This window comes from Macrobrachium rosenbergii, unplaced genomic scaffold (genome assembly GCF_040412425.1).
Source record: "Macrobrachium rosenbergii isolate ZJJX-2024 unplaced genomic scaffold, ASM4041242v1 13903, whole genome shotgun sequence".
Taxonomy (NCBI): Eukaryota; Metazoa; Arthropoda; class Malacostraca; order Decapoda; family Palaemonidae; genus Macrobrachium; species Macrobrachium rosenbergii.
Genome location: NW_027100723.1, coordinates 856,694 through 869,653, shown reverse-complemented (window position 1 = coordinate 869,653; position 12,960 = coordinate 856,694). Strand labels below are relative to the sequence as shown.

General features: G+C 44.2%; 1 protein-coding gene across 1 annotated transcript in view; it reads right to left on the bottom strand.

Moving 5' to 3' along the window:
• Nucleotides 1-12,960, bottom strand: part of LOC136837970 (non-structural maintenance of chromosomes element 3 homolog) — a 344,558-nt gene that overhangs the window by 160,466 nt on the left and 171,132 nt on the right. Inside the window, exon 5 of the mRNA XM_067102838.1 lies at nt 10,343-10,508. Coding sequence (XP_066958939.1) covers nt 10,343-10,508 — 166 coding nt within the window. The remainder of the gene's footprint in view (nt 1-10,342; nt 10,509-12,960) is intronic.

The following is a 12,960-nucleotide window of genomic DNA, read 5'->3' as shown; positions in this document are numbered from 1 at the left end:
TGTGCTCCAATCTTCCGGGAAGCTGGAACTCCTACGAGAGGGGAAGAATGAATGGGGACCTCTCTTGCTAGGTCTAGGTGACTGGCCCAGGCAGATTGAGTCACTTTCCAAGGGCCCCTAACCTGCTCTTTAAAGAGCATGAGGAAGGTGAGGGAACACCTGCCTGCTCTCTTCACCTTCTCTTGTTGGGCTGTGCTGGCAGGTGAGCCCAGGTCTGTAGGCTGGGAACCCTTGCTGGCCTGGTAGGTGTACTACTGGGGCCAGTACCGGTACACCAGGGATCGGGAGAACCCTGGGTAGTGGTTGCACCCTTGCATTCCACAATGGGTGCAGCAGTACTTGCGGTACCACTAGTGAGAGGCCCATTAGCCCCCGCTGCAGGAGAGGACTGACTGCTGGAAGCTCGACAAGACTTCCTGCAGGGAGATGAAGCAACCTTCTTCTTCTGCTTACTAGCTTTGGAAGAAGCAATTTGATGAAGATGAAGATGACAACAATGACATCCTTCTCCACTTCTTCAACTTTTTCTCAAGTGCAGCCGAGGTCAGCAAAGAAGACAAGACATAGAGGAGGACCTCCCTCAAGGATGCATTTGAAAGCAGCACCTGGGGACACATCACCATTGATACGCGAGGAGAAACCAGTGAGGAGGGGGCAGTCCCAGAGCCAGTGGAGACCTGACCACTTTAGTCGTCATGGTCACGGTGGAAGCAGTCACAGGATATCCCTTCATCGCCTTCAAGTGATCGATGAAGGAAGAAACACTCGGTTCACCTGAGATGTCCAGGGAGGGCCACAGTTCTCTGAACTATCTAGCCTCCACAGCACCTGAAACGAAGGGTGCCAACTGCTGAATTTTGAGGAATTATTGAATTTGATTTTGAAGCAGTATTGCTAAAAAAAATTTTTATAAGTCCAACTTTTTTTTCTTGCATATCATTTTTGAAAAAGTCATTTTTTTTCAACGGCAAAATTTATGAACTTAGGGGTCCAATTTCTTTATTTCCTTACTTAAGTTTATTCAGTATTAGTTGCAGAATAAGTGATAAAAATTTGAAGCAACTCCTTTCAATTATAAGGTAGCAACTGGCACTTACTTTATAATGGGGCCTTATGGCATCAGTAACCCCTATGTGTAATAGAGTAGGCCACATACCCTTTACTAAATGGTCTAGAAGTCTAGCATCTGCTACATCTCATATGTGCAGTATGATAGAGGTCCAGGGCTCCTTCTTCTGCTCCTAACGGACGAGGAACATATCACCACAGGTTGGGTGAACCTTTCAGTCGTTTCAGAGTACCCAGATTACTCCCACCAACGGGTAAATCTACTGTGTCAAGAATGAAGGTTTGTATTTGTGTAGGAACAAATACCAAATTTTAAAAACAATTTGTAGTTTTCCTAACATACAAACCTGAAGTTCTTCACATTTACAGCCAACTTCAGCTACCCTCACTCTGGTACTGTGCTGGAAGGGAAAGTGGAGTGCAGACTGACAGGCAGGTGGGCTTCTCCCCACCTGTCAGTAGTTTACCACCTTTTCAATAAATCTGAATGGCAATTCCAGCTCATGTTCGCAAGCAAAATCCTATGTAAAGAACTTCAAGTTTGTATGTCAGGAAAAATGATATTTTAATGATAAAATAAAGTTTGTTCATACTTACCTGGCAGATATATCTATAGCTGTAATCTCCGAAGTCCGACAGAATTTCAAAATTCACGGCACAAGCAGTGGCCGATTAGGTGGTTAGTACACATTCCCGCCGCTGGGAGGCGGGCATCAGGAACCATTCCCATTTTCTATTCAGATTTTCTAACGCCACTGTCTCCTGAGGGGAGGAGGGAGGGCAATAAGAATATATATATCTGCCAGGTAAGTATGAACAAACTTTATTTTATCATTAAAATATCATTTTGTTCATGAGACTTACCTGTCAGATATATATATATAGCTGAATACCACCTTTGGAGGGGGGCAGAGACAGCCAAGAATTAGGGAAAACAAATTTAAAGGTAAAATTATTTTGGTTCCTTACCTGATAGCATAGCTGACTGCGTGGTTACTGTCACCCTAGTCTGCTTCTGCTTTTCTAGAGACCCCAGCAAGGTAGTGACCTATAAAGCTGGTGACTGCTAGACCATACAACAAGGACAAAAGAGCATACCAACCACCTAACCAACACTAAGACATTAGTCTGCAATGGATTGGGAAGACTGTCTCCATCAATCGACCCAACAACCATAAAACCACAATTAAAAAACCCTTCCTAAGCAGGATTAAAGGATAGGAGCAGAGCTCCACCCTGACCCCAAGGTTGTTGAAGCAGCAATGTATGGTCCCAGCGAAAAGCAATTTTCGTATGCTACCTTAACATCTCTCAAGTAGTGTGAGGCAAACACCGAATCGCTTCGCCAAAATGTGGCACTGAGAATGTCACTGAGTGCCATATTTTTCTGGAACGCCATGGAGGTAGCGACCGCCCTCACCTCGTGGGCGTTGACTCTCAACAACTTGAAGTTGGAGTCGTCACAACAAGAATGTGCCTCCTTGATGACATTCCTAATGAAGAATGCCAGTGCATTCTTCGACATGGGATTAACTGGCTGTCTCACAGAACACCATAAGTTATCCGAGGGACCACGAATGTCCTGAGTTCTTTTAAGGTAATACTTGAGAGCTCTAACAGGACATAGAACTCTCTCAGGTTCCTGTCCAATAAGGTCCGTCAAACCTTTAATTTCAAAAAATCTAGGCCAAGGATTAGAAGGCCTTTCGTTCTTAGCCAAGAACGTAGGGGTTAAAGAGCAGACGGCATTGTGTCCCTTGAAGCCCACATGACGGTTGATAGCCTGAACTTCGCTCACTCTCTTCGCCATCGCCAGAGCAGTGAGGAAGACCGTCTTCCTAGTAACATCCCTAAAAGATGCAGATTGGAGAGGCTCAAAAGGACTGGACATTAAAAACTTGAGCACAACGTCCAAATTCCAAGTAGGAGGAATTGGCCGAGGAACCTTAGATGTCTCGAAAGACCTCAAGAGATCGTGGAGGTCCTTATTGTCAGACAAATCCAGACCTCTGTGTCTGAAAACAAAAGAAAGCATGCTCCGATAACCTTTGATTGTCGGAACTGCTAACTTGAGTTTTTCTCTCAAATAAAGGAGGAAATCAGCGATCTGGCTCACAGTGGTCGAGGAAGAGGAAATTCCCTTCTTGCTGCACCAACTTCTGAAGGTTGCCCACTTCGCTTGATAAACTCTGATAGAGGAAGCTCTTCTGGCTCTAGCGATGGCCCGTGCCACTCGGCCAGAAAACCCCCTCGCTCTGACCAATTTTTCGATAGTCTGAATGCAGTCAGGTTCAGAGCAGGGAGGTTTTGATGATATCTCACAAAGTGGGGTTGTCTGAGCAGATCTGTTCTCATAGGTAGGGTCCTCGGAACGTCTACCAACCAGACGAGAATCTCCGAGAACCAGTGGTTCGAAGGCCAAAACGGGCGATGAGAGTCAACCTTGTTCCTTGTGAGGCCGAGAACTTGCGAATCACTTCTCCCAGAATCTTGAACGGGGGGAAAGGCATATACGTCCATCCCCGTCCAATCCCAGAGAAGAGCGTCTATCGCCACTGCCCCCGGGTCGAGTACAGGGGAGCCTCGCCGTTCTTGAGGTCGCGAAGAGATCCACGAGAGGGCGACCCCAAAGTTTCCAGAGATCTTGGCAAACCTCCTGATGAAGGGTCCATTCCGTCGGCAGAAGTTGATGGCGCCGACTGAGCAGGTCTGCTCGAACATTTTCGACCCCTGCAACAAATCTTGTGAGGATTGAAATGTTGCAAGCATGAGCCCAAAGGAGAATCTCTCTTGCAAGGCCGAACAGGGAACGAGAGTGTGTTCCCGCCTTGTTTCTTGAGGTAAGCTAACCCGTGAGTGTTGTCCGAGTTCACTTGAACAACACGATCGGAAACTTGGACCTCGAAGAATTGGAGGGCTAAGAAGATCGCCGCCAACTCTTTGATGTTGATGTGCCAGGACACCTGTTCCCCTTTCCAGGTTCCTGACACTTCTTTTCCCCAGTGTTGCCCCCAACCCGCTGATGATGCGTCGGAAAACAACACTAGGTCGGGCTCAGAAGCTTGAGGGAGATCCCTTTTCCCAACTTCGCAGGATCGAGCCACCACTTCAGGCACTTCTTTATGGAAGGAAGGATCCTCAATTCCTCTTCCAAGTCTTCCTTGTTTTGCCAGTTCTCCAACAGAAAGAACAGAAGAGGCCTGAGATGCAGTCTTCCCAGAGAAACAAACTTCTCCAGCGAGGAAATGGCCCCCAGCAGACTCATCCATTCCCTTACCGAGCATGTTTCCTTCTCCAAGAAGACCGAGACTTTTTCGTAACATTGAAACTGCCGTTCTTGTGATGGAGACGCTAGAAAAGCCGCTGAATTCATCTGAATCCCCAGATAAACAATGGACTGTGAGGGGATCAGCTGCGACTTTTCCGCATTGACTAGAAGTCCCAGGGACTTCACGAGTTCCAGAGTTAACTGAAGGTCCTCCAGACACCTTTGTTTTGACGACCTTGCATCGAATCAACCAGTCGTCCAGGTAAAGAGAGATCCTGACACCCGAGAGGTGCAACCACATCGCTACGTTCTTCATAAGAAGCGTAAACACCCTCGGGGCTGTGCTGAGTCCAAAGCAGAGAGCCCTGAACTGGTAAGTCTTGCCCCCCAAGACAAACCGGAGATACTTCATCGAACGCGGATGAATAGGAACGTGGAAGTAGGCATCTTGGAGATCCAATGATACCATCCAATCCCCGGGACGAAGGGCTCCTAATATTGACTGAGACGTCTCCATCTTGAACTTGTCCTTCAAGACAAAGTCGTTCAGCCTGCTGACGTCCAAGACGGGTCTCCAACCTCCTGAATGCTTCGGGACTAGAAACAGTCTGTTGTAAAATCCCGGGGATTTTGTGTCTAAGACCTGCTCCACTGCTCTCTTCTCGATCATCTGTTCGAGAAGTTCGAACAGAATTTTCTGCTTGGCAGGATGGTAATGTGGAGACAGATCTCTGGGGGTTGGAGACAAAGGAGGAAGAGTCAGAAAAGGAATTAGGTAGCCTCTCTCTACTACTTGAAGGGACCAAGCGTCTGCCCCTCTCTCTCTCCAGGCTTGGGCAAAATGAAGAAGCCTGGCTCCTACTGGTGTCTGGAGGTGAAAGGAGTCACTTGCCACCTCTCTTGGAGGCGACTTTGCCTCTAGGGAAACCTCTCCCTCGAGGCGCAGGTTTCGAGAAGCTCCCCATGGAAGCTCCTCCACGAAAGGGCTGCTTCTTCTTAGCCTGTTGTGGAAAAGAAGAGAATGATGATGGAGCTGAAGGACGCTTAGAAGACCTGGAAAGGAGGTCTTGAGTCGCCTTCTCTTGAAGGCTGGCAGCAACATCTTTAACCAAGGTCTGGGGAAAGAGATGGCTTGAGAAAGGAGCGAACTGTAGCTCTCCCTTCTGTGTAGGGGAAACCGACTTCGCCGAGAAAGAGCAAAACAATGCCCTCTTCTTTAAAAGGGCCGACGAAAACTGCGAAGCAAGTTCTTCAGAACCATCCCTGACGGCCCTGTCCATGCACCGCAGTACACTGGACAGCTCCCCAGACTAATGGAACTCGGGCTAGTAGCCTTCGTGGTGCAAAACTCCCAGACACCAGTCCAAGAAGTTAAAGACTTCCACAGTCCTGAAGAGTCCTTTAAGATGATGGTCTATTTCCGTAAGAGTCCAAGAAACCTTAGAAGAGGACAAATGAGATCTTCTGGAGGCGTCAACAAGACTCGCAAAGTCTCCTTGAGAAGTCGAGGGAACTGTCAAGCCAATATCTCCACCTGTCTCATACCACATGCCTGCTTTGCGGACAAACGTGAAGGAGTTAAAGCAAAGAAGACTTTCCTTGGTTTTTTCTCGTAATCCAGTCCTGAACCTTCTTGAATGCCCTCTTGGTAGAGAAGGACTTTCTTCATCTTAAGAAAACCAGGAGTTCTTCAAAACTGAAGCTGTGAAAGAGCGAGGAGCTCTTGAAAAGGAAAAAAAAGATCCTTAAACAAAACAGTCAGAGTTTGATAATCAGTAGAAGAAGAAGCTTGTTTCTCTTCGTCCGAAGGCTCTGACGGAAGGGGTTCTTCTTCCTCCGCTGGAGGGTCAAGAGAGCGAGGAGGAAGGAGACCCGACTCGCCGATACGTAAGCGGGACCTGTCGTATTTAGAAGAAGTCGTGGCTAAATCCTGAAGAACGACAGAAGTCGAAGCGGGAAGTTGAGCATCAAGAAGCACTGCAGGCGTGGTGTCAACGAAAGAAGGGCATGAAGATATAACGCGAGGCGAGCGAGGAGCGTCCTGGCGGGGAGCGCGCGCAGCTCCAAGGCTGGATACGGAAAGAGCTTCACGTTGTGGCGCGTGCAAAGCGTCCTGGTTGGGAGCGCGCCAAGACTCAAGGCGAGGCGCGCGAGAAGCGTGAGGAGCGGGGAAGACGAGAAGGAAGCTTCTTTATACCTTCTTTAGGTGAAAGACGAGAAGCTTCATGCGATCTAGCAGACGAAGACGACGAAGCAGGAGACGAAGGAGAAGGCCTGGACTTCTTAACAGGCAGATGTAGATCCTTACGACGAGGCCTGTCCTTTCTACGGTCCATGAGAGTATCCAGCTGCTGTTGCAAGCCCAACAAAATCTGACGTGTTGGAGAAACAGCTCTCTCGGGAGAAGGGCTGAACCTGCGAGAAGGAGAGGGGAGAAGGGACGTCTTCTTCTTTCTCACCGGTGAATAAGCAACAGCCCTTGCCTTAGCGCGACTGGGGGGTCGAGCAGCGTCATCATCCGTTGCACAACGAAACTTCTTCCGATGAGGAACATCCCCGAAACTTTCAGAGGAAGAGCACAAAACGTCTAGAGGAAGAGGACGTGAAGCGTCCTCTCCTCTCAAGCTTCTCTTAAGAGGGCGAGAGTCCAACCGAGAGCTCCAACCCCTACGTGGGGAGGACGTGTCGGAGGACGAGAAGCAATCCTTATGGATACGTGCCAGTGCACGATCCTTAGCAGCCTGGGTAGGGTCATCAGGACCTGCCGAAGGGACGTCAGATCGGTGGGAAGTCCCCGTAACCTTCATGCGGCTTTCGACATGCCCCCTCCCTGTATCCTGGGAGTTCAGCAGAGGTCCAGGCCTAGAAGCATTATAGGGCGATCCGACGCCCCCTCCACAACACTAGGGGCATTAACACAAACAACACTTTGCGCTTGCAGGGCATTCACTTTGTTTTCAAGAGCGCGAATTGACTCTAAAACGAGCCAAGGTATTATTCTCTGTAGCAACAACTTCCGGGCCCGAAGGCAACACTACCGGGTTAGGACTAAAAACTACAGGGTTACTAACATGAGAAATCCCTGACTGTCCGTCTACAGAAGCACTCCTGGAGGAAGACCTCCTCAACCTATCACGCTCCAATTTTCAGCGTATAGGATTCATACTTCTTCCACTCCCCTTCAGATAATCCCTCACATTCATTACAACGATTATCCATAGAACATTCCATACACCTGCATTTAATACACAAAGTGTGAGGATCTACAGAAGCCTTCGATAGCCTCACCTTACAATCACCCAAGCTACAGACACGATAGCTAGAGGAAGACATCTTATTTAAAGAAAAGTCAAAAGCAAAATCAAAAACGGTCCAGAAAAGCGTATGCCAAGTCACAGATCCAAGTCGAAACCAAAAAACAACCAAAATACTTAAGTGACAACAAATTTCGAAATCCAAATGGCGGGGAACTGACAACAGGTGTTGACAGTCCGGCGACAGAGAAAATCTGAATAGAAAATGGGAATGGTTCCTGATGCCCGCCTCCCAGCGGCGGGAATGTGTACTAACCACCTAATCGGCCACTGCGTGTGCCGCGAATTTTGAAATTCTGTCGGACTTCGGAGATTACAGCTATATATATATCTGACAGGTAAGTCTCATGAACAAAACACAAATTTTAAAATTTGCCATTTAGTTGAGCTACTTAAGCTTAAGCATTTCAATTTAAGAACATATTTTATGCAGTTTTTATGAGATAAACATTGTAAACAGAGAAAAGTAACCCTATTTGGATTAAGACTTCTCAGTGTTAAGTTACTTAGGTTCGGGAAGATTTGATGGCCATCAGAAGTTAAATGAAAGGAAAAGATTTTAGCAATATTTTTGCTACATATATGTATGCTTTGGTTTAAGTCAACATACTGGTTATGCAGGTCTACACCGTCACCAAAAATTTGACTGTTTAACGTATGATTTTTGTAAATAAGGTAGTAGTACAAAACTAGTGTTTTCTGTTGTTATCCTTTCACACATTGCTGATTGCAAAAACCACCTTTATGCTTGTAAGCCTCATTGGCAGTAATCTGCCCTTTCATTTCCACAAAATCAGCAAAAAATGGATAGTGAACAAGCTGCATGAACGGGTGGTACAGACCCCTCTCTGTGCATCCCTCATAAGTTACAGTGAGGAGAGGCACTTCCTTTGGTTGTCCACCACAGTGACCAATCATGGACAGACAGACAGACAGCCAACAGAGATACCATGCTGCCACCAGGAAACCTGGTCAATAGACCGAGCACACAGAGAGCAAACAAGCTGAGCCAACGGGTCACACCAACCCCTCTCTATGCAACCTTGATAACTCATGATATGAAGAGTCAAAGACCTCCCCTATCGCCACAGCCAACCAACCCCAGATGAGGAACTCTACTCAATGTAACCTCAAAAGCTTTCAGAGAGACGGGACGGGAACAGACCTAAGTCTAAGCAGATGGCAGTAACAGCTAACCCTAAGCGAGAACAGCCGATCACAGCTGGTGACTTGCTCTCCCACCCTCCCCCGCAGGGGAGAGTGCAAGGAAAGGAGCCTATCTAGACTTCAAACATAAGGTTACATTTCTTCTTCTCAATGCCTGCAGCATGGAAAAGAGAGAGGGGTTGAGATGCTAAAGAAGTGGAAGCAAAGGTGAAGAGAGATAATGCTAACGGCTCCCCTACCCTTCCTCCGCAGTCAATACTTGCCTCATCTACAGGGATGGTCAAGTTTGGAACTTAAGACTAAGTCACACCCATCAGAGGAATTATGAAGGTTAAAAAGAAGGCTGTGACAGAAGGGTTACCTCACCTATGGAAAGGACCACTCTTCCAAGAATTTCCACAGTGACTAAGTCTTATAGATCTGAGAAGTATACAGTATACTGTATTGTTATTAAATAAGTCAGAGAATGACACAGCTGCTGACAAACCCTTCCAGAAAATGTTAAATTTCTGGCGAAGACAGTTTAAGTCATAGCAAGGAAAACTCTATGTCAACTTTCCCTGCAAACATGCTTATTTGACTGAAGGGTTTTATCTAATGGCAACCCCCAGTATCTGTGGGGGATGTGTACCACAATCCCCCGCGAATGGCTAAAATCTGTGAATACTTGACACTCGTTTAAAAATGCTTTTAACTGCCTATTTTCATAGTTCAAATACAAAAAAAAAAAAACTAAAAATGCTTATACCCGAGTATTTTAATAGTTTTATAAAAAAAATGATTTAGTCATGAAAATACTGTAATTAGTGGGTATTCCTCCATGGAAAATACCACAAACAGGCAAATTTTCTGCGAATAATGTGTACAGTATATACATTCCACAGTAAAATCTGCGAATAGGTGAAGCCATGAATCTGGGGTCCACTGTATATCAAAAGCACACAGTCAAACATGAAAGGAAAAGGAATACACACACTTAGTCATCAAAGAAAATTTGAATGGTCAAGTTGAGTGGAGAGTCCAGAAGGAGGTCTAAACTTAATGGCAGCCGGAAGCAAAGTGGAGTGCGGACTGGCAGGTGGGTGGAGCTTTCCCTACCTCTTGGTAGTTGTCGATAAGTCTGAATGGCCGTTTCCAGCTCACTCCTGAAGGTTTATATTTGTGTAGGAACAAACAGCTATTCTCACAGTAGATAAGATTTATCCTTAATAAAGTGAAAAACAATGCACTACTTTGCTACCTTTGTTGAAGAAAATGGTACAAAATTGGAGTGCCAAGAGTGTAACAAACTACTATTTTAATCAAACCTTTATGATACAACTTTTTGACGGAGAAACTTCTGGAATAATTATTTACTGACTAGGAACATTTCCTTCCTTTTCCAATAAACTTCAACGGTCCTTTGTTCTTGCTTCATTTTCTAATAAAGTCATTCATATTCTTTTAGTATTTATGCCAGAGATTTTTCTCCTTGTTGTGGCAAAATTCAAGATCCAGAAAGGAAACAAGGAAAGTAATATCATACCTTCATGCATTACTCCTCCCGACATAAATATTCCAGTAAGCACTACTGTAAGGAGTCCTGTAACTTCATCATTATTGCTTACAGAATTAATGAGAATGCCAAACTTCCTGCTGTTCACCAGAATAAATTTTTTCTTCTTCAATTCAGCAAGTTTGTATCCATAAACCTGTGATAAGATAACTATTAAAAACAATCAAGCAACTTCGTGGTCCTTCTCAAATTACACCACCATCAACAATCAAGCCGGTAAAAATCAGTGCATTTACATATCCATCACTCAGTCTATTTCATTCCATCTGTCCACTCACCACTGTACATGTGGCAACACGCATAGCTAGTTCTCAATTCTCTGAAATCAGTGTTTTTGTTATCATAGGTAAACTTTTTCTTTAGTAATACATCTCAGTGCTTTTATGTACAAAGAACCCTCTCCTTCTTATTTAAATCGTAAGTGGCTGATTTATACTGATAATATAACAATACAAGCACTCGAATGACAAGCTTGTAACAAAGAGTCTACACAGGTCAAATGTAAAAAATGATGATCTTTAAGTAATTATTTCTTTATCTCATTGTTGGTAAACTTAAAGACATCTGGTTATGTGAGTGCGAATTAAAGGTATATTAACTGATTTTCCATGTAAATTACAGATCAAATGAAATATTGTTGTCTATGAGGCTGTCAGGGGCCTGGAGGAGGTGAATGGAACAACCATTGCAGTACTGACTGGAAGGTGGGAAATTCCAGTTAAAACATGGCATGATGGCAATGGTACAGTGAGGTGGTTTTCTTTTCTAATTTACACCTTTTTTTCTTGACTTTACAAATTATTATAATAGCTCAGTGATTGAAGATTTTCGGGACTATGTAGCCAAATAACTTACCAAACCAAATCTTGAAATCTTAGGGAGTTCCTGTCATCTTTAGTGTTAATGACACAGACAGCTAGTCAGGACATTTTCATTTTAACTGATGAGCATTAGAACCATAGAACGAATAAATAAGGGTTACTATAAAAAGTAATTTTCACTGAAATGAAGGCCAGTAAAATAAAATACCAGGCGAATCAGTATCATAGGCCTAGCTTCATTAGTCCATGATTCATGTTCTCGCGGTAAATATTATTAAAGGTTATTTTTCAGTTTACAGACTTACATATTACTTTGGTATCATAATAAAGTTATTTTTATGTACTGTACTGTATATACATGTAATGAAACTGTACGAATAGAATCTGAATGATAAGAAAGTCTTGTGATCTGAACAGTCTGTAAGCATAGGTCTAAGTGTAGCCAGGGCTATACTAATGAGATAAATCATAATTCCTGAAAGCTCATCGTTCGTTTGTGTTTGATCTGAGCTGACTGTTTGATACCAGATCGTCTTTCGTGTGCTTGTGCTGGTACATTATCAATTCGGCATGCTTATGAGGAGACCTGAGGATTATTTGTATATTTATAAACATTCAAATATGTTGCTGAAGAAACAGCTTAATAACTATCACACTACGACAACGATATAGGAAATGTTGATTATCAGCCAATGCGCATTTGCCCCATCTTCACTAAAAGTAAAGCATAATAGCTCAATTGGTAACCCACAGATATCCAATGATACAGAGCCAGTAGGCTCAAAAATAAAATAGTTAATGATGGATAAAAAGTGGATTCAACTAAAATACCAATAATTTAATAAAATTTCTTCCCAATTCTACCAACTCTAGCATTTTCAATATGTGAAGGTGAGCTATTGTTGAATTAATTTAATATGGGCAAACGATAAACCTACAGGTAAATTTTTGGCTAGCACAGTTACGATACATTACCACTGTTTTGAAAATTTTGTCATTATCTGTTATTTATATGCCATATAATAGCAGATTTTTAAAGTAATCTGTATTTTTCCTAACATACAAATCTGAAGTTTTATTTATGATTTAGCTTGAGATTGAGAGCTTGAATGGCCATTTAAACTTGACTGACAAAGAAGTTAACTACCGACAGGTAGGGGGAAGCCCCGCCCACCTCTCGGTTGGCACTCCACTTTACCTTTAGGACTAGGTACCAGATGAGAGGGGTGCCTGAGGTTGACATTATTAGAACTAGCTATTTGTTCCTCAAAAAATACAAACCTTCATTCTTTACTAGGAGACTTACCCACTGGTGGGAGAAATACTAGGTATTCTTTGAACCAACTGGTAGGTTAGGTTCACCCAACCTTGGATCTTACTTTCCTGGTTTGTAGGAGCAGAGGAAGGGATCCTGTCCCTCTAGCATGCTGAACGTATGGGATGTTACAGCTGCTGGACCTCTGGGCATTAAGTAATGAGTCTGCATACATTATCTAATAAAGTCAGAAAACAGGTTTTAATGCTGGAAAAACCTATTTTTGGTGTCCGCTGTGTCCTAAAAGAGGTTACACTCATGGTTCCTAGAGGGGCTCAGTAAGACAGACCAACCAATTTCAAAGAATTCTCTTCTAGTTGGTCTTGCCCAGTATACAGTAGTGCACGTTGATGCTGATAGAGTATAGAACTTCAAGACAAGAGGGCTCTTTCTCTTGTCTACAGCACCTGCCTAGGTTCAATTCCTATTCTTAACCTACAGATGTGGCAACA